Here is a 22580-nt window from a genome sequence, read left to right as displayed (position 1 = left end):
AGTGGGATTAATCCTACCTCAATTGCTTTCCATTGTCATATAAAGGTAACCTGACGTGCCAGATGATTTTTTACACAGAACCATATGAGAAGTAGTTTTTGGCTCTTTCAGTTGTTTCAGGCACTTTCAAAAAAGTACTCACTGTCTATCAAAATCTTATCCTATGGTCTTACCTTGCAAAGGAACTGGATTTAAGACATTTGGTCATGTGCTTTGGACACAAGCACATACCTTGAAGCCTAACAAGATGGATTCTCGCATGAACTTATGAATCTAGCTGCCTGGCAGGGTAAATATATACTGCTAGTAATCCCATAATTAATAGTAGAATGCACACACTGTAGTGAACTGTGAGTTATTAAACATCTGCAAGGTTTTTCATTCTACAAAAGGACAGCAGCAAGGTCAACACACACACACACCTCAACTTTGTAACCTTGCTAGCACTACTTTACGCCCACAGAACCATTGACCGTGTTCGCTCTGTGTGCTTGGGGTTCGGTCCTGCTGGATTTGAATACTAGAATTATTGAGTCTTAGAGAAAATAATTGAACCTTCCAACCACACAGATGATCACTCAAATGCTCAGAGGTGGATGTGCTGCAAGTCAACAATAATTTACAGTGCACAGTGTAGTTTATTAGGCCGCACACACAAAGAATGCAAAAGAAAAGGTGCAACAAAAGCAAACCTGTAATGTTTTTGCTCACTCAGCTCACATCAGCCACACACCAGGCAGTGAAAGATCAGCCAAGATCAACCACCTGCTCCTCTGGCAACACACTGGAGGGTCTATGGAGATTACAAATTCAAGCCAACCTTGGCTAGGGTAAAGCTATAAACATTCCTGATTTTCACATTTAATAAGTAGAGAAACCAAATCAAGGAACAGAATAGTGCAGAGACTGAGATACAAAAATTAGACCATGAGCTGAGAAAAAGTAAAAAAAACTAAACATAAATAATACCTGAAGAATTCTGCTAAAAAAGTGAATGACAGAACAATAAAATGGGAATAGAAGAAAAACAGCACAGCCCTTTATCTGCCTGCACACAGTCATCATTGTGGTAGTTCAAGTGTATTTTAAATAGAATAAACCCCAACAGTATCACTAACACAGTGCTGTACACCACCCAAAATATCACTTGATATTCGCTATCGCTTGAACAATGTCATTACACAGTCCACCACTATTCTGGGCCGCTCATTGTAGTCTTAAAGTCCTGACTGAACATAATTTTCCCTTAAAGAGCCTGAGAGAAATGAACAAAAGGAGAACATTTGTATTGAGGACCTTTAACCATGTCTACAATATCCTGCCTACACTTACAGAACACACCGCTGGCTTTGCTTTGTGGTCTTTACAGTATGCTGTAGCAGTGGCTTATAAGAAGAGTTGAAAGAGTGGTATTTGTTTAAAAATATCCCAGCTATTGGGTTTCTCAATATTCATTCATTCGTTTTCCATAGTACTTATCCTACAGAGGATCACGGGAGGGGGGCTGAAGCCAATCCCAACTGTCAATGGGTGACACACCCTGGACAGATCATCAGTCCATTACAGGGTTAATTAATATATATATATAGACAACCATTCACACTCACGTTCACTTCTATGGGCAATTGAAGTGACCAATTAACCTAAGCTGCATGTATTTGCTCTTTGGGAGGATTACACACAGGCACGGGGAGAACATGCTGACTCCACATGGTAGTGCCCCAGCCGACCGGGGGGGGGGGTTTGACCCCAGAACCCTTGCTATGAGGCTGCTCCATTTCTTAATATTCTCTGATTACTGCACATGTACATCCTGGGTGTAAACAGGGTTGTGAAATGATTAATGTTGCCCACAATCTCACCCAACAGGTATGAACAGAAACCTTTAGATACACTGCATAGAAGAAAAGACCTTTAGAGTATTAGTGTGATGTACTGTAGGTACATTGTTTAATAAATCAATAATGTTTGCATAAAGGGACTAAATGACATGAATTGAATGTCATAGTGTGGTTTCATGTGTATGAAGAATACTTATGGAATAAATGCTAACACATTTTACTGATGACTTTGGTTTGGTTGTACATTTGGTATTCCATACTGCACTTATATGAAAAGTGTATTTTTTCCTCCTTCAGAATAGAAAAGTAGAGGGGAGAAATGCAGGAGCTCAGATTTAACAACAAGGTAATAACAAAAAGATGAAGTAGAAGATATGAGAGGGAATGAGCATCCAAGAGGGGAAAGGTAAGTGAGTAAGAAAAGAAGAATAAAGCATGCAATTAACACTCATCTCCTGCCCCCATTCTCATTGTCGTCGCCGCCCCCACCACCTCTTTTTTTTACTTTACTGAGTTGAAAGCATTCGTTTTCCTAGCAGCAGCACTGAGCATTAAGCTTAAATTCACAGTCTACTTAAAATAAGACAAATCCCTTTATACTCTCACAAGAACACACACTCTCACACACACAAAGACAAGGAAACGCACACCTTATTACTCAAATCTCTGAGAATTGAAGCGTTGATCCTCTAAACAATATTCCCTCACTTCTCCATCGATCTGAGCACTATTTATGCAGCCCACCCCCATCCTGCATCCCGTCAATTTCTTTAATAACAGGAATCACATTACAGAAGGAAATGCAAAAAGCCAATACTATATTATCACAGAAAAACACAGAAGAAAACGGCCATTTTGTCTTTAGAAAATCATTTCCATCTTTATCTCTTGTCAGGCCTTAATCACCTGGGCTTATCTGACTTATCTGGGACTGTCGTCAAACAGCTGAACACAACAAACCGTTATTCTACTTGCTAATGTTTGTAGTGAGGGGCGGCAGAGATTGGGAGCCTGTGCTTGATTCTCTTAATTGACAATTAATGAATCCAGACATTAGCTGATCCAAACACCTGGCTAAGGGTAGGCCATAATTAAACTCATTAGAATTATAAAGGAGACTTTTGTTCTCCATCAGTCATTAAAGCAGGCAAAACACAACACACTCTCCTAAAGTAATTTCTCTCTTTCTCTCCACCCCTCCCTCTCCTGAAGCATTTTAAATATTTCGCCAATTGTCTTAATGTCACTCTTTCCCATGATTCTCAATTTCCCCCTCAAACTTTCTTCCTCGTTCATTCTTTTTCCCTGTCATCAGTGACTGGATTTGTGTTTTTTTATAATACCATCCAAGTAGCTCAAACCGTTTGTCTGTTTCCCAGAAGTAAACAAACCTATTTTATCCAGTAACTCTTTGAACATTGTCTTTGCTTCTCATGCTGCACTTTTCATGTCCAAAATAGTATTCTGTCAGTCAAAATATTACTCAGGTGATTCATACGTACAATAACATATCATTTCTAACATGTCACAATATCATTTCATCTGTGTAGAAAAGTGTTTGACTTGTTAAAAATATGAAACAGCCCTCAGCAATTCTACTTGAATATTTAAGTGTCAAAGTAGTATCTGGTTATTCAGACAGAACAGTTGATTCCTAATGAAAATACTTGATGAAGCACACTATATTGATTTAGCTTTGCTTAGGCCAAGAAAAAACAATGTGAGGTTTGAAAACTAGTGTGGCTACCAGACTCTGTGATTTAATTTGATCATATTAATCCATTTAGATTATTATTTTCCAGTCTGCTGACAGAATAGCAAAGTTCTTATCCAATTATCTCTGTAAGGATGATTTTAGCTTTTTGACAGACAGTTATGTGACTGGCTTCTGTTAAAAAAATAAAAAGCAACACATTAGACCATTTTTGGGAACATTTTCCATCATATTTTAGGCATTTACCTGATGCTCTTATCCAGAACCACTTAAGGAGGAAAGCAGGGTTAGAATAAGCTTCAGTTCCTGGATCACCAACATTACTAGAAAAAGACTTTTTTTAAATTCTGCGGTAGCAGAAAGCTTTTTTTTTTCTTCTTCTTTTTTTAAGTTAAGAGCAGATTAGAGTGAACTGAGAAGGAGGACATGGAGGGGCAACATGACTCATTGTAGAGAAGGTAATGTGAGGTCCTATTTGAAAGAATGGATTTTTAGTTTAAAGAATCTGCTTTTCTGACCAGTAGCAAAGTCATTCCACTTTTGGCCTTTTTGTGCTGATCCATTGTGGCCACAGGTTTCCCTTGAAATTCACAGTTGTAAATAATCCTAGGTCCCAAAGTCTGTGCCACGGTGTCACATTTCATTCAACATTGCTGTTTCCGCAAGCATTGGAGGAAAATGCCAACTCTCCAGCAAAGCTCTTTTATCAACTGGCTGTAAATAAAACTACAGCAGACAAACTTTAAATTCAGAGTACTGTATATTACTGAAGATATTCATTGTTGCTAGAGAAAGATTCCTGGTGTTTTTGATGACACATATATACACTATATAAACTGAAATCAAACTGTCTTCTTGGTAAAGACGAGTGTGGGCAGAATTACCAAGAAATTTATGACACTATTCAATTGTCAAACTTTAGATTTTAGAAAATAATTGCCCTATAAAAACAGCAAATGTACAAGTGTTTTTGTTAACTCCAGCCAACACTTTCAATTTGTAAGCTCAATGAATAATGTAGTTTCAAGGGGCCACTAGCAGGGCTTTAGACCTTTTAGTCTTTTTTTTCCACCCCATTCCCCTCTTTCCCTCCATATTGATCTCCTAGCAGTCTGGACTTTGTGATGAAATGCCACTCTGAAATGCTTTGTCCAAGACAGCTGTAAACATGTCACTGGCTGGCCTTCTGGCTCTGTAGGGCCTCAACGAGCCTTGGAAATGTCTCAACTGGAGCGCTGTTACAGGCAAGGATAGTTTTACAAACAAGAATGTTACACACTATTTTAACTTCAAAATTATGATCACGTGTTCAAGTGGTGCTTTTCACTGTTTCCAGTTTAACATGTTTATCCACAATAGCAGAGTGAGGTTGGACTTCCCTATAATTTTACCCAAGTGTGTGTATACATACTTGTGTATGCGTACCCACTGTAATTTGGAAGACAGGTAATTGTACGGAGGCACAGAGCTTGGCACTTAGGAGAGAGTGAGGAGAGGAGGAGGTGGTTGGAGAGGTACGTGAGAGATTTTAGAGGACGCACTGATGAACTGTGCCGAACAGTTAGCAAAGCATACATCATTTAGCCTTACAAGCATAACAGACACTTTCAGACCAACACTGAGAGAGTGCAGGTTAGTAATGGAATTTTATATTAGCAAGAGCACAGCGAGAGCAGGTTTACCTAAGGCTGAGTCTGGAAAAAAAGCTGAACATTAAAACTGTCAGAGCTACTGGGTTGCCACATGTTGCAGTGGAAACAAGCAAACCCACCTGTCAAATAACCAGCAGAACCCATAAGAGCACTGATGGCATTTTTAGTGTAAAAAAGTCCTCCAGCTCCACAATTTTTGGTACATCAAAAAAAAAAGAAAAGTGCAAACTCAATACTGCTTTTAATGAGTAAAATTGGCAGCTCTGACAGATTGGATCTGCCTCCAAGCCGCCAACACTTTTTCAAGACGTTTGAAAAACAGATGCATTCACAGGTGTAGTCATCACATTTAACTGCACATAACAATCAACTACTTCTGCATTTAACACTGCCCTCAAGATGAACTGTTTGGAAAGCACTTCATTCTCTATTTGAGTGTGACTGGAATAATCAGGCAATTCGCTGGTCGAGAGAAATCGAGCTCCGTGTTCCATTATGCCCGTTCAATTAGACTTGAAAATGTCTCAGAAAAGAATGGCGGCCCCTGGGACAAGGATTGCAACAGATTCATGGCCACCGCAGCTAAAATGGTACTATGAATGACTCAGCTTCTAAGAAGATATCGCGTGTTCACACTGTGAGCAACAGAATTAAAAAGTGACTGAGTGGCTTTTTTCAACATGTCTGTGTAAATTCTCATGTCATTTCTCATGTTTTATCCCAGAAGGGCTAAGTGAGGGGTGACTGGACTGGCTTTATATTCTTGAAAACATTTAGCCTCTCACCCAATGACAATTTGCTCAATTCAGGAAAGCAAAGTTTGGTCAGATTTCTATGATGAAAAACAGGCTAATGGAAATTAAAAGCTTCCCTTTCCTTCAAAAGCTCTTAGGAATAGAACAACCAGCAGTTACCGTATACCTAAAGTCACACAATTAGTTTGTTTAATCATCTGGTTGTCAGTATAAATCAGTCTAAAATAACTCTGACAATTGGTATTAGGAGGAGATATTTGGGTGTATTCATCACATAATGGACAATAATAAGATATAATAACATTAATGCTCAATTTCATCCAGTTAATTATTAATTTAGAAATGTCAACAATGTGTGAATAATTGAACATCACCAAGAAACTTGTGGTATCTATTAAAGCTTTTTATTTTATTTTATTTATAACACCATAAAACAAATATATATTCCTCTTTTGGTTCCATCCATAATAATAGAATAAGGCAAAAGGCAAATTAGGCCAAATAGCCTATTAATAATAAATGGTAGCAAAACAAAAATGAATGGTTATAGTTTTAAGTGTCTGTGTTTTTCATCTGGATTCATCTTCACTATTTTTAACAATAGGGGGTGCTTCACAACATTATTTTAGGAAAAGTTAAAGTAAAAGTAAAGTAAAGAGACTGCAGGGACATGAATATTTTATTCAAACATAGCTATTGAAAAACTGCCATCTCCTGTTAAAGCATGAAGGGAACAAACACTAAAAGCCATTGATTGCACTGCAGCTATTAAAGTTGATAAGCACCATTTGCCTATTTTCAATTAACGCATTCAACCAGAGTGACCTGAGAGGCAAGGATGAGACTATTGATGGCCACTAGAATATAAATGTGACTGTTCATACCAACAATGTACATTAATGTATACATTTGTTGTTCAGCCTATAATATGAGATTGATGGTGTTTGAGTGTGTTAATGGTCTAGTAGTCAGATTGCATTAATGTTTGTGTGTCCGTGCATGTGTGCGTTCGTGCATGTGCAAGCAATGTACTAGAACACATCAATTAATCAGTGTATGTACCAACCCTTAATTAAAACTCCCACTTTCCCCGGACCCTACTCCTGTGTGCATGTGTGTGGAAGTATGCGTCTGCATTTGTATGCACATCATCACTGTTGCTGAATCTCAATATTCATGACTATGCATGGGAACTTGCACAACACCACTTCTCATACTGCAAGCCACGTTTAACCGGGGGTAAATTTTCACTTTTTTAACAAACACATGCTGCTATGATGTCGGGAGCAGGTAATCAACAGTTTCTGCTGCCTTTGGTAGCTGTAGAGGTTTTACCTGTTGGAAAGCGACAGCATGTCTAAACTTAATGAATGCATCATTAACATGCATTCTGTCCTTTGTTGCAAGAACATTTCAAGGGTTACATTTGCATTAATCAAAGAGTTGCCATAAAGCCTACGAGCATGCCATTCTTGAAAATTACCTGGTCATTAATTCTTTTCAATTTATGAAGGTGTTAATGTTCAATCAAAATTTGCTTCAAGGCAAAATGCCAAAGGAGATTACCAGCAGACATTACATGTTCCAGCCACATGTTGACCATTTATCTTTTGCTTCTACATGTGCTGCATATTGAATCTTCTGCTGTCTACTCTCAAATCAAGCCCTTAATTGCTTTCTTTAGTTATCAGTTGTGCTTGCAAGCTACACCCACACTTCTTTATTTTGTTTTAATCTCTTGTTCTTACTTAGCCACGGCTACTTTCTAAACCATTCAAGGTGTGATTTTGGAAAGTAATTTAACAGCAACAGCCGGAGTAATGATCCATTCTCCGCCTACACAATCTGTAGTGTTACAAGGACACAGTAGTTCACAAGGATTTTTGTGAGCCTATTCCAATGAAATCAACTCGGCCCACATACTGCATTACATGTTTCAGTGAACTGAGAGGAAGTGAACTGAGGCTGACCCAAACCTTAGACCTCATGACATATAGCCAGTCTCTGGGGAAAGTACATTACATATCCTACTAATCAAATTTCACACCTTCTAGCAAGGTCGTCACCTCGCGCCCCCCCCCTCCTCCTGTCCACTGGTGTTTCCACCGCTTACTCTGATCATAAATTAATATTCACACAGATGTCCAGACCAGAGCTGGGCAGCCAGAGCAAGCCTGTTTTATGTGCATGTGGCTGTACAGTTACAATAGACGAGGTAGTGACAGGATGAAAGAAAAGAATGACAGAGGAGATAAACATGGAGGAAATGAGGTTGAGAGGTAGATGAGAATAAGAAAGAGACAAAGAGAAGGCAAATAAAAGGAGAGTGGGTGTTGAAAAAATAGAGTGGAACCAATCAGCCAAAGAGGAGGCTGCTGTAAAAACAACCAGCCCATTTGCTTTGAAGCTGCTTCATGCCCCTATGTGCCTTTATACATACACACTACCCTAGATTCCATCAAAACACACAGAAAAACACACAGGGAAACTGTCCCCCCCCCCTTAATATATCCTCTTGGTTCCTCTTATTTTTCCCATTTGTCTTTCGTATTCTGACTTTGCATCTGCAATTCTAAATTTGTGCACCCAAAGATATTTCAATACCCTGGACATGCGTTTTTTGCGACTGCTAAGGGAGACTGAGTGTAAAAAAACCCAAAACAATACAAAAAATAAAGTGTCAGCAACTTAAAAAAAACCGCCTACATTTTGCAAAAAAGATTTTGTACTTGGCTGAGGTTGAAAAGTCATGCATAGACAAAGAAAAGTATGATTTGAAAAAACTATTTTGGCATAAATTATAACCTGTGGAATCAAAGAAAGGCTACACAGTATGTGTAGAAAGAAGATGAAGGTATTCCTTTCCTGTGTTGACACAACTGACTAAAGACACCAAATTAGATGAGCAGCACAAACAAAATTGGGTAAGTTTGTCTTGCACTGCTGATAATATAATCTTGTTTACTGGAATAGGTGTAGGTGATGGAAAGGCATGGATTCACATTTTCTTTTATAGACGTTTCAGAAAATTCACTCAGAATGGGCTTTTAGCCTTCATTACAGCTTTTCCCCCACTATCACCTTACTTCCTTCTGTTCCCCATCTTTATTCACTCTCTCTTTTTCCCCCTCGTTTAATCCTGATTGTGCCTTCAAAGTCCCAGTTGACACCATCCAGCTTGAGCTTGCTGTGTGCGTACATGTGAGATGTTGAATATGGCTATAAACATATCTGTCTGGTGTCTGTCGTTTGATTGGCTGGAAGACGCTTTGTTTGTGTTGACGTGTCATTTTAGCGAGAGCGTGCTTGCTACATGATAGCAGCCTCTTAAGCTGGAGTGGCAGTTTCAGCCTGTAAGTCATGTTTGTGTGAAAATACTTGAATGTGTGAAATGGTTCTTCCATAAAACAGCTGTTTTTCTGAGCATTGTGTATGTGTCTCCATGACTGTGTACAACTAGGCTAAGTGCTCTCACAAGTCTGCCCCCTGTAGCACATAGAAAGACTTCTGTGTGTCTTTGAAATTTGAATGCCTTAAAGGTCTTACATTTAGGCAGTTTCCCTTAGACGTTTTTGGTCTCTGACTTGTAGGATGCAGGCTGTCACTCTCTGCTCACACCACCAAACAAGTGGCCAACAAGTCTGAATCATTCCACTGTTTTTTTGTCTGTTCTTTTTTTTTCATCAGTGTCAGCATTTTTTATCAAACTGTTACAGCAAACTAGATGTCTTTCCAATTATTTCATATTGTTCATGTTCAATCGATTTTTTTCCCACTGATGCATCATCATCATCATGCCTTCTATTTAGCCCTTCGTCAGTCCCCTCAACCTTCTCCTATTTATGCACTCTCACTGTCACTAATTGGATTTGTATGTTCTTGATTTTTTTATTCAATTTCTCAAAATAAGGCCTTTCAAGGATTTAAGTACAAACACAGAGCATGCACATAGAGATGCACACAAACATGCTTACAACACACACACACACACACACACACACACACACACACACACACACACGCAGATAATTAAAACACTATTTGTGCGATTAAGTACCGTGCAAGTGGTTGTTCAGAGGTGTGAAACGATGAAGAGATAGACAGATAACCCAACCCCCAGAGACACATATTAGTGTCATTTTCTGTTAGTGAGAGAGTTTGTGTATGCGTGACAAACATGGTGTCTGTTATAGTGTATGTGAGTGTGTGTGTGCGTGCGTGTTTTTGCTTGCGTGCCTAAACCTCTTATTCCTCCCACTGATAAGTCGGAGATGAGATGGATTTTCCGTCTCTCGTCTCCGCTTTGTAAATGCTCAGAGAATGATCCTGGATCAGTGCTTCTGCCTGCTCTTGCCTTGGAACATGACTTAAAAGGTCATAAGTATGGTTCAGTATTGTATATGTTTGAATTGTGTCAACTGCGATTTGGAGCATCTATTCTGGTTCTTATTGACTCACAGTTTCAATTCCAGGTTAGAAAACAAAAACATCTTTATTGTTTTAAAGTGGAAACTGACACTTCCAAGTGGTATTTTGTTTGTGTCTCCGTTGCAAAGACAACTGGATTGCTTTACATTTTCCTCAGAGCCTAACTCCACGAAGAAATGATAAACACCACTTTGGAAATCATAAATATTCAATATGCTGCTTGCTCATCAACTACTTGATCATGACAGAATACAGTAACTTTCATCACAGCTCACTTTAGAAAGGCCGCTGTGAGAGAAACGTGTTCTTTGTTTAGATTATCAAACAGAGAATGGATCATTTGTTTGATTCTGACTGCTAGCGTTAACATTTCTATACAAACTCTTTTCAGAGGTCTGCTGACACAAACACATTCCACGTGTCAGCACTAGTAAGCAGGGCTGCCGTGTGATAGCTTTTCGCAGTTGTTAAAGTCTGGAAAGTCTGATTATTACAAACCACTGTGCAGTGTTTTTCTGATCAGCCTAAACACAACAATATGTTACTCTAACCAGACATGCAGGATTATATTGCATTGTCTGACTTTAAACAGCAATGTAAGGGAGTGGCTTATAGACAACAAGCTGTCGTTGCACCTGGGCAAAACTGAGTCAAATCTGCATTAAGCACAGACTGCAGAAGGCAAATAGGATAAAAGGTTACATGCAAAGGCACTGAAGTGGTATCTGAGTCTTGTGTCACATACCTTAGCATAACTCTGGATCTGTCGCTCACAGCTGAATTTATTGCTGAGAAAATACCATATAAAAGTGTCTGTAAACTCAAGTTCCTGCATTGCAGAAGCAAGCAGTTTGACATTACAATTAAAAAACTGCTTGTAAAACACTGATACAGTGCCATTTGGATTATACTTGTTCTGCATGGTACAGTGGCTTGATAACGAAGCTAAAGGACAAGCTGCTACTAACATTATTTGATATCTACTAAATGTACCTTCCAGAACTCATGTGGGGGGGGTAACACATTTAAGAAGGTGGGCCTATTGCCAGTGCAGCTCAGGGTGGAACAGTCAGTGGTGCTGCCCTGGACGACCTGGGCTCACAGATAGTCATGGTCTACTCAGCATGGACACAACAGCAGGGCTGGTGTACATTTAAACAAAGTGCCTCAAGTTAACAGCATAGATCGGAGCTACTTTTTCATACAGAGATCTTACTGTAGAACAGCCTTCCACTCAGCATCAAGCTGTCAGAATCCAGAGGAGTTTTTAGAGGTCAGGTCAGTTCTTATCTCTGGAGTGAGATGACAAGTTAGATAATGACAGGCAGGTCTTGTGTGTATATAGGGATGTGATGATTCAGACTAAAAAGGAAGATACAAGGACAGAGATTTATTTAATGTTTGTTGTTTTTATATTAAGGTTGTCTTTGTATTTTTTTAATTTAGAGGGTTTTACGTGTTACTGTCTGATTCATTGTCTTCTATATCCATAAACCAAATCAAACTCTCCCACACCAACACAACCGCTTGTATTGTTTTACACAGGCAACAAGAAAAAGTCAAAAAAGGAAAGCTTGATGACAACAGGAATACATTACAGTACTGGAGGTGCTAACCCTTGTTGATGACACTTGGGCAACGAGACTGAGACATCAAAACACCAAAATGTTTGGTCAAAGTTGATGTGTAACGTGACTTACATCTTACTCACTTGACACATGCATTACTCGTTGCCTTGTTGTTTTCTTGAATAAAATTAAGTTACCCTTCTAAGAGAGAAAAACAATGTGAAAAAGAAAACAAAGGAAGGCTGGCGAGCTGTGAGATTAACAAGTAGATGAATAAACTGAGTGACCAACGAACAAGCTTTTCGCTCATGTTCTGTAAATACATTTTATTCAACACGCTGTGTAAAGTATACTTTGAAATGATTCAGTGCGCTGCAGTATCACAGATTCCTCAGGAGAAGCACAATTTTAGCTGTTGCTTTGTAAAAACACTGAAAAGCCATTTGTAGTGCTGTGGCTTTTTGCTGCAGGATGAATGAGTTTATTTGGAAAAAAACAAAAAAAAGAAGAGCTGTGATTAATGATGCATGGACAAATCATTGACTTATTTGTACTTGTAAATGAAATGTTGGTGATTTATGTTTGGATATAAATTAAGTGTTCAGTGTCTGAATTGAGTAATAACTGTTGTTTATTTGACTACTTATCACAATTTATTGATATAAATTATAGCTACAGAAAGAGCTAATGTTAGGGATTCTAAAAACAGACTAGGTATACAATATGGGGATCAAAAAAAGCATGAGAGAAGAGAATGGGCATGAGAACATGAGAAAACACATGTAACCAAGTCAGTGAAGCACTAACAGGAGACTCAGGGATCTGAAACCAAGAGACACACATCAGAGAACCAGAAGACAACTTTGCTCATGAAGGGAAACTGAGGTCAAACAGGTGTAGAGGAGCAGAGTGTGACAGCAAAGCAAAACAAAAAAAAGGATTTCTTTTTTTTTTTTTAACTTGCCAGCTAGACACAGAAATGAAAAGAGCTGGCATATGAAACAAAGAGTCAGACATGACAGTTCAGGCACAGGAAATTAAATGCTTGACCAGACAGACACGTTCATGAGGCCCTGACACAGGTTAACAAACACAGACACACTGGAGACCAAGTAAATATAAAGAGTTTTTGCGGCAACAAAATGCTCAGTTTGAGGATTTATTACTTTCTCTTGATATCCCAAATTTAGTGGTAGCAATGCTATACTGTCATATGACTGCAAGATATACTGTATCTATATAGACACAAGACTGCTGAACATTGTCACACTGAAAAGATCTGAGAATTTGAAAGATTTATTTCTAGCATCATTTCCCCCACAATCAATGATCAGCTCCACTGACAGTCACAGCACAATGCAGAGTCAACCTTAATCTGCTTTGTGCTGTGAAATGCAGAAAACTCACACTGTACTTACTGTTATTTTGTTCTGTTCTGATTCATTCCAGCTGCATGTACATATTATGCTACTATTTATAAACATTTACCAGGATTCATGCAAGTTTCCTGAAAAACATTTGTGAAACATGAATTAAACTGAGAAGGGTTCAGAGAAGTAAAATGTAAGGAGGAGAAGGATAAAAGAGAAAGAAAGAGTGTAAGCAAACTACAGGTGGTGATCAAGGACGGAGACAAGTTGTACTTTTCTCTATTCAAATAAAGTCATCTGTAGTCCAAGGCCGCTGTGACCCGGTCTAATAGACGGACCAGACCTCCGTGTGACCCTTGCATAATTAGCATAATAATATATGACAGGAGTGCTAAGTAAAGATGTAAAAGAAAATATGTTATTTTGAAGAGAGAAATTAAGAGAGGTAAGAGAGGTAAGAGAGGGACAAGTGTGTGGCGATCTTCAGATGGGAAATAGCCTGTGATCTGGCAGCCTATAACGAAGCGAAACATCACACAGATTCTTCAAAGAGCCACTCTAGATGGGAATCATCACCAACCCCATCACACACACACACACACACACTGACAGGTGGGCACAATAACCTCAGGTCACCTTAAAACTTGCTCGCTCTTACAGATGAGCTGTAAACATGAACAGTAATAAAACCATACTACCTAAAGCAAACCCCCTGGTGTCACAAAAATGTCCTCTGAAGAAGCACACACACACACACACACACACACACACACGTCTTAACTTTGTTAAAAGTCTCGACCAAACTGGAAATCAAGATGCCATGACAAGCCAAGTTTAGATATAACCTGCTGCCATTTAACTATTTCTCATGCTGTGTCACTTTCAACATCTTTCTTTTAGGTGACTTGCGTCTGGCTTAGTCCTAACCTATCAATTCTCCATTTCATACACACACACGTAATGTGCAGGATTCAACAAGAATATGGACAGAAATCATGTGAAGGGACACTCTCACACAGCTGAATGTCAGATGGTGTTGTTTTTCGCGTGCTCATTAGTTATCCAGTCATTAGTTGGTTTCACATGACGAAGCAGGAATCAATCTGTGTGATGAGTCATTTGCCCGAGACAGATGCTCACACACATGCATTTACCTGATAGATCGTACAATTTTGTAAATGTGTAGTTAAGAGAGGAAGCAAAGATGCTCAATTAAGATCTGGTACCTCCTTGTTGCAAATTAAAGAAGGAAATCATCCCTGAAAAGTCATGTTTGTGTTTGTTATGTTTTGAATTGCATTTTGTATTTCATCACATGCACAGCCACCTGAGGGGCCTGAGAAATGAAAAAAAAAAATCACTTTCCCTACATTTACCATAAAAACCAGTGTATAAGAGGCACCTTTACCACTAAGAACGATACCTATAAATGATAACTTTGAACATAATGACGTGGGTGTCCACACTTAATAACTATAACGTTGTATAAGCAGAGGTGTCAAGCATGTGCTGTGTGCTCCAGCTGTTTGGGCAGCTAATGACAACACGTTAATGCTGTATGTTGACCGGAAAAATGACTGTGTGTTCATCAGAAGTATTTCGGGACACTAGTTGATGTGATGCTTCAGTATTTACAGACCAGACTGATGTTGAAGTGTGATGTGCAAAAGTGCAACTCGGGTACAGTAGTCTATTTGCACACAGCGGCAGCTCTGATGAAGAGGTTTTGGGACTCGAGTAAGCACACGGGTACACACTGTATTAAATATTTAAAGATACTGTGTTCTTTAAAAAGGTCTAATTGAAACCACAGCAGAACCTGAACCCAGTTAATATACCGGTCCAGTTCAGTTAAGCAGTTTTTCCCAGCATGACACCCCCATAATAGACTGCGTCTTATACGCCGGTGTGACTTATACACTGTTTTTTATGGTATCTAGAATTGTGTGCATTGCATACACAAATCCTAACATGACAGCCACAGGTGTAACAGTCTCTACGGACAAAACAACCTTGTCATTTTATCTTACACTCTCTCCATCTTGATTGCCCTTTTGCCGTTCTACCACATCCCCATCCATCTATTTTCTTTACCCTCCTGTCTCGTGTCCTGTCACTTTCCTGTCCATCACTCTTCCGCTCCCTCTTATTGCTGCCGAATGCGTGATATTTTACTGCTTGACACGCAACGTTTGGGCTTGCAAACACACATGTCCACACTCACAAACGTGCGAACATGCACAAAAAAAGTTAATGAAGACGCATGCACATGCGCGCACACACACACACACACACACACACACACACACACACACACACACACACACACAGGAGATAAACAAGAGCTTTCTGAAATGTCAAACATAATTCCACACAACACAGGAGAGTAGCATGTTGTCAAATGTCAACCAAGTAACTCAAATTTTGATTGGTATATTCTGGTTTTCACTTGAATTTAAAAGGTTACACCACACTTAACATTCTGAGGAATTACCACCACTGTAGGAGCAACCAAACCCAAAGGATAATCTCTAACGCCTGATCGCTGATCAATGTTTGTTTTTTTTTTTATTTGAAGAAAAACACTTGTGAGCTTATGAGGATGGAAGCCTTCGCTCAGCGTCATATCTCTGCGAGCAGACCAAAGCGTTAATAGGCCTTGGATTTGTTGGCAATGCTCTGGCTTCTTACTGGTGACATTCCAACACAGCAACAAGCAATACTCTCCAAGGCCACCGCTTACAAACACACAAACTGGCAAAGAATTAACCACAATTCTTGTTCTTGTCAAAATGTTCATGGGTCACCTTTAACACATGAGCAAAGTCAATTTATGTAAACAAATTTGCTTCCAGGAGAGAACACCACAGTCTGGGAATTGAAGAATGACTGAATGACGCAAAGTGCAATAACATCTGAAAGTGTTAACCTCTTTTAAAAGGCAGCAGAATATAAAATATACCCAGTAGTGTGGTAATATATATTAGTTCTATTCTATAAATACTCAATCCAGGTTCTCAGGAACTACAGCCCATCTGGCTTTCAGTGCAGAAAACTAATCAGCAACAGATTTAAACTTGTGACACCAGAAGGATGATTAACAAGATGGTAGGATACAACACTTGGGCTCTCAGAGTGCTTTATCATGTCCTCCATAATGTGTTTTTCAAACTGGCAATGCATAATTTAATGCACAAAATTATAAAACAGATGAAGACATGAAAGAAAACGTTTGCTCACTAAAAGATATATCTCAGATCAAACAAAGTGAAGCACGGAGTCTGTGTCAAAGAGCAATAAAGAGTCTCTGTGCTTACTTTGTGGAGAATGTCATTATCTGCCAGACAGTTTGGTGGCAAGGACATGAGTACCTGGATTTTCAAACTCTTTTAACTTATGCAGCCCACTCTAAACAGCTACAGATTTCTGGTTCATGGATATCAGACTAAAAGAAGAAGCATTAAGTTTTACTGAAATTTCAAGTCTTTGAAAAAAAGCTGCGATGGTTTGAGAAACAGCTGCTGCAGCTGATTTCATTTGCAGCCACTGTAGGAAGAGTTCAATGATGTAGATGGACTTCCCAGTGTCGGTTTACATAAACCGTAGTGATGAGGACTAAAGGACAGTGTCCACAGGCCCATCAAGCCTCAGCTGAGATCAAACACTTTCTCACTCTATCGGAAGAGAAAATTAATCTATTAAATCTGTGCTGACAGTTTGTAAAGTGCACTCCAAGTTAAATGAGAAATTAAGAGTTGAGAAGACCAATTTGACTTGCAATTTCACCTCATCATGACTAATTCAAAATAGACTGAGAAATTACTATGACTGAGCTGATAGAATTTTCTCTTTCTCCATTCACTACAGATCTTTCTTTATTCTCATTGTGGCCCTGATGTCCTCCACACTACATGTACAGAAATCTATGAAATGCTGCAAAGTAAACATTTTAAATTCAACCTTCCAGTGATTTGAAAAATATGGAGAAACTATAATTATCAACTGTGCTCATTTTAACACTCTGCTAGCTCATCTACTGATAAAACCTTTAAGACTAGAACTGCCAAGGGGTCATTTTTACTGGCGTTTTCAAAAGCATGTAACTCAGTTAAAATAAAACCTCTACAGCTCTAAGTTCATGGCTATTCCTATAATGGATTTATTAATCATCTAGCTAATTATGGAGGTGTGGGATAAAAAGGAGAAGAAAAAAAAGATTATGATAATTTATACCTTGAACTGCCTCGAGGTCATCTTGCCTCTCATAGAAACTACAGTATAATGTCATGCTCAGCATTTACATCAAGTCTGGTTGCTTAGCAATGCCCATTGTTTAGACACTTTTGTGAGCTGCCATATTACAAGCTTGAGCTGAACTGATGGAAAAGTGTCGTGAGAGAGAGATGGGAGAGAGCTCTTTCTCTTTATTCCCAGTATAAAATACATTATCCAAAATGTGGTTTTCTTCTACTATAATTGAATTATTTAAAGGTGTTAATTATTTTGTCTTTTTTAATTTATTGCTGCCTGCAGTTTGTCCATGAATTTTAAAATGTATTTGACCTTTTCGATCTGTAATGAAATAAAGTAATTGCTAAATTAGTGAGCATGCTGTTTCTTTATTCCTAGTAGTATAACTATAACATTATCCAAAATTTGTTTTTACCTTTTACTTACTTATTCTTCTACAGTAATTATTCAAATGTGTTAATTAATTTGTTTGTTGTGGCTTACAGTTTATTGATGAATTTTAAAATGTATTTGACCCTTTCTATCTGTAATAAGATAGCCTTAAGCAACTGTAAATTTAATAAATCCCACACACTGAATTTTAAATAGCTTTTTGTCAAGTTTTACTTATAATTTGAAAAATAAATGAGAATGAACAACTCAACAACTTAAAGAAATGACATCATTGCCATTGTGGATGCTGCAAAGTAATGTTGGCAGTTCTAGAGTTAAAATAATGATCAACTGCATTGCAGACTTTACTGACACTAAATGCCTAGAATGTGTTCATGTCTTCATTAGGAACAATATCAACTATTTACTTGCATTTTCACCATAATACATTCCTATACAGCAAAATAGTATTGGCTAACAGTGTACCTTCATTACTATTTACTATTCTTGCTTCACCGTTAAATTCAAGGATTTCTACACCAATTAATCTTTGTGAAAATCACTCATGGTTTATCCTCAGTCTACAGTTAACACAGACACTTTTCAGATAAGGCCTGAATAATAGCTCAACATACCTTCCACCTCAACATGCTGGGGGGGTGGGGTGGGGGGGGGTGACATACTGTGAGATACTTCACACTTATACAGAGAGCAAATTGTTCATTTGTAGAGTGAAAATGAAACTTGAAAATGTGCAAATTGCCAGTAGAAGGAAGAAGAAAGTAACGAGACAACCAGACCAGCATTTACTAGGCTTCTATATATAGTCCAACATCAATTAAATGTTTTTTATAAAAACTTGGAAAGGCAAGATCTCCACTCCTTTTGCAGAGTATTTTTGAAATTGTGAATATCATTAGAGCTGAAAAACTATAAAAATGTTCTGCTGCCCAAACCGGCTGATTTAGCACTGTGCACCACTTGTGTTGTCATCATGTTTACTACTTGTGTTCAATGTCAATGCACACAACACTAAACAAGTGTGATCTCTGCACAGTGCTGACTTGTCTTTGTTTGGGGGCAAATGCTTTAAGAATAAAACCCTGCAAATATGCCAAATTTAATTGCTTTTTACAACTACTGCTGATATTCAGCGCAACCACCCTCACTGATCATAGAGGTGTATCCTGAGGCAGTTTCAAACACTACCAGAGAAAACAAAGAAACAAGGAGTAAAACAGACAGGTCACATAGAGATGTAAGGATAAAAATCTTCAAAAATATCCTCTCACTCTTTCAATTTTCACTGCATCACACCATTACCAAGCTAGACTGGCTTGAAAAATGTGATATATTCCCTCATCACGGCTCTAATGAACCCAATGACAGCAGACCGATATGGACCAATGCCATCAAATATGTATCTGCTGTCAAGAACAAAAAAAAACATCTAATGTCAAACTTTCAGAAAGCATGACAACACAGCTTATTCACTGAGTTTTGACAGGTTTCCATACATTCAAGTGATCACAATCCTGTCCTCCATACACACAGACAGACAACCTTAAGTGCAAATGAATGCAGAGAAAAACTGCACACAAAGCATCAGCACAGTCAAACGCTCATGGCTGAAAGTCCTACCTTGACCCCTCGCACTCTGAACTCGGCCAGTGCTCGGCTCATCTTGGAAGCTGCTGTGGGCAGGTCCTTCCCGCTGGCGATGACTTTGACCAGCAGGGAGTCATAGTGGGGTGAAATGACAGCACCCTGAAAGGCTGAGGCGCTGTCCAGACGGATACCCATTCCTTCACCGCTTCTGAATACCTAGAAGGAACAAGAAGGTGTGGGAGGTTAACTTGAGAAACAAAAAACTGGTATTAATCACTAGTTAGATTACAGTTGTTAAAAGATTATGAATGAATACTTATTGGCCATTTCAATATCCAATGTTCTATAATCTAAAGAGATGAAGTCATGACCCAGAATGATGCAAAAATACATCAAAACATGTACACAGTATTCTCTTGGATTTACAATAGATTCTGCTGCATTTATCAAGAAAATATATGCACACTTTGTCAGTTTAAGATTAACTGCTTTCATTAGAGCTTCTGTATTATTGTGCCATCCAGTTTGGTACAGTAATCTCAGTGGATGCATGTTTTGTACCATTTTTCAGATACAAATATGAGTGTTTTCTGCAAACACTATAAATTATGTGCAAGTGCCCTTCCTCAGATTTATTTAACAGAATGCATTTAACAGATTTATTGCAGAAATAGGGAACCAAGAACAGTACATGAGATTGCAATCCACTGTTGGAGCTAAGAGGAGGATGTAAGATCAGCTGTCACGGAAGATAAGTGTGCCTTCAGAGATCGAAAGAACTCAAAAGGAAAAGGCAGGTCCATCATGCACCAGAAGTGACAGAGACAGAGAGACAGAGAGACAGAGAGACAGAGAGAGAGAGAGAGAGAGAGAGAGAGAGAGAGAGAGAGAGAGAGAGAGAGAGAGAGAGAGAGAGAGAGAGAGAGAGAGAGGCAGGCAGGCAGGCACAGTATCCTGGTAGATCAGTGGTTTGAGATGTATTTGTGTGCTTGGTTTAAATTTAGCCCTGGACCTTTGTCACATGTCTCCTAATTGTTCCTGACACACACTACGTTAAACTGCCAGTGAAAATGGCAAAACCATCAAAACTAAATGTGGCAGACAAAAACTTTTGACTTTGCATCTCCCCAAAAGGGTCAATTCTTTTTCTTTGTGACTGTCTGTTGAATATCTCAGTGCAGATGTGATTGTTGTTTGTGCCTTATTTGTTCTACCATCTCAACACTGCTCACAGCTGGTAATGGCCGTGGACTGTAACGTAAATGATACAGAAACACAAAGCATCACATCTGTTAGGGGCCTAAAATCTGAGCATAAATTAGCCTGAGCTTGGGAGGCCAAGGGACAAAGGCATACAAGAGGAGCAAAATGCGATGAGATGAGAGGGGAGAAAACAAGCATGAGATGAGTGAGAAACGGAAATTGTGGACTGTTCCAAACCACTTGGCGAGAGAGCAGAGAGGGAGGAGAGGAGATGTGAAGAGCCGAGTGCGCACTGTCCAGCTCTACAACATATGGAGCCCCTCGAGGGCTGGAAGAGAAAGATGAGTAGAAATTATAATTATAACAATGTTGTGCCACGCTGATGATATGCCGGTAATATCTTCAGACAATGTAGATGTGCAGAGCTGCCAACATTTATGACCAACAATATTTTTTTATTATCCTTTTGCTCTTTACAACTTCAAGCTATTTTTTTTTAAATCTCTGTTGACTTGAAATGATCAAAATACTGTTTAATTCCAACTATAAAGCATGTTATCAAAAATGTGGTACAATGTGACAACAAAAAGCCCAGAATATAGCAGCCAAAAAACAGGACAGAAATCCAGGTTATGCTTTGGTACTACATTCCCAACATGCTATAGAGCATGAGTAAAAACGAACACGCATTCCACACTTAAGCATAAGATGTTCACTTGCTGTTAGAATTTACACATCAGCATATCAAAACATCAGGCAGAATGCTAAATTGCCGCCATGAGTGGACATTAGTGTATTTTTTTCAATGTGAATTTAATATTTCAAAGTATGGCTTATTCATTGAAATATCCTTCACCGAGGAGGATTTCTGATCTTATTCAACCAAAACTCAGAGGGCAAGTTCAAAGAGACTGCCTACATAAAGCGGTATATGTATGATATGCTGAAGCAGAGAAAATTGTCATGAGTATTGCCGCCCACGCAGGCTGCTTCTTCACCTGTGCAATATGCCCTTTCAAGGCTGAAACGCCACAATTTCCAGGTTGTGATTTTCACAAGCCAAGCACTCCCCTTTGATTTGAAAGGGCTCAAGGCTGGTCATCAGCACTTCATGTGTCACTGAAGTAGAGTCTCAGCAAAGTTCCACGCGACACTTTCTGATGTGCATGTGAACAACTCTGCGAGCTGCAAAGCATCGAAAAAAATTTGTTTTACATTTTTCAAAAACAGGTTGAAAAGAACTTGAATACCTTTAAAAAGCCTATAGTCTTTACTTTAAAGATTGTTGTTGTGCCATTACGGTTTATTGTTTATCTGAGCTTCAACAGCTGTGCTTACACAATTGGTTTTCTGTGGGTATAACTCTTCTCTATTAAATATTGACTAATACATTTTAGGTGGGGACTACTGTTCAACGAAGACTTGTTTTTTCTTTTTCTTAAATGTAACCCTGATCTCTACAGGAGGCTTTTCCCGCTCCACTTTCAGTATAATTACTATGGTTACTGTGATGATGAAACAGAGCTAAAATTTTCATGAAGCACTAGATCTTTGCAACTGGAACAAAATAGTCTAAAATCACACATTTTTATAAATGAGGTTTCTAAATGATGGTGACAAACTGAGGTTGTAGGTGGTAAAAACAGGGCCGTAAATCTCAGTGCAACATTAACTTACAACCATTCGATTTCTTCTTTTTTTAAGCTGTTGCCAATTGAAATGTTTTGTAACCTTGGGTTTGCCAACTGTGGCTGATTGGTATTGCCATCGGGGTTTTGGAGTGCTTTGTTTCCACAGTAGTCTTGCCAACCCTCCTCT

The 22580-nt window shown here is 38.7% G+C and overlaps 1 protein-coding gene across 1 annotated transcript in view; it reads right to left on the bottom strand.

The window, feature by feature from the left end:
* Window positions 1-22580, bottom strand: part of LOC128383301 (pyruvate carboxylase, mitochondrial-like) — a 287146-nt gene that overhangs the window by 128075 nt on the left and 136491 nt on the right. Inside the window, exon 12 of the mRNA XM_053342914.1 lies at window positions 19593-19775. Within this exon, the coding sequence (XP_053198889.1) occupies window positions 19593-19775 (183 nt within the window). The remainder of the gene's footprint in view (window positions 1-19592; window positions 19776-22580) is intronic.

The sequence above is a fragment of the Scomber japonicus genome, chromosome 22 (genome assembly GCF_027409825.1).
Source record: "Scomber japonicus isolate fScoJap1 chromosome 22, fScoJap1.pri, whole genome shotgun sequence".
Classification (NCBI taxonomy): Eukaryota; Metazoa; Chordata; class Actinopteri; order Scombriformes; family Scombridae; genus Scomber; species Scomber japonicus.
Note: the sequence above shows the minus strand (reverse complement) of the source record. Positions and strands in the feature narration are given on the sequence as shown.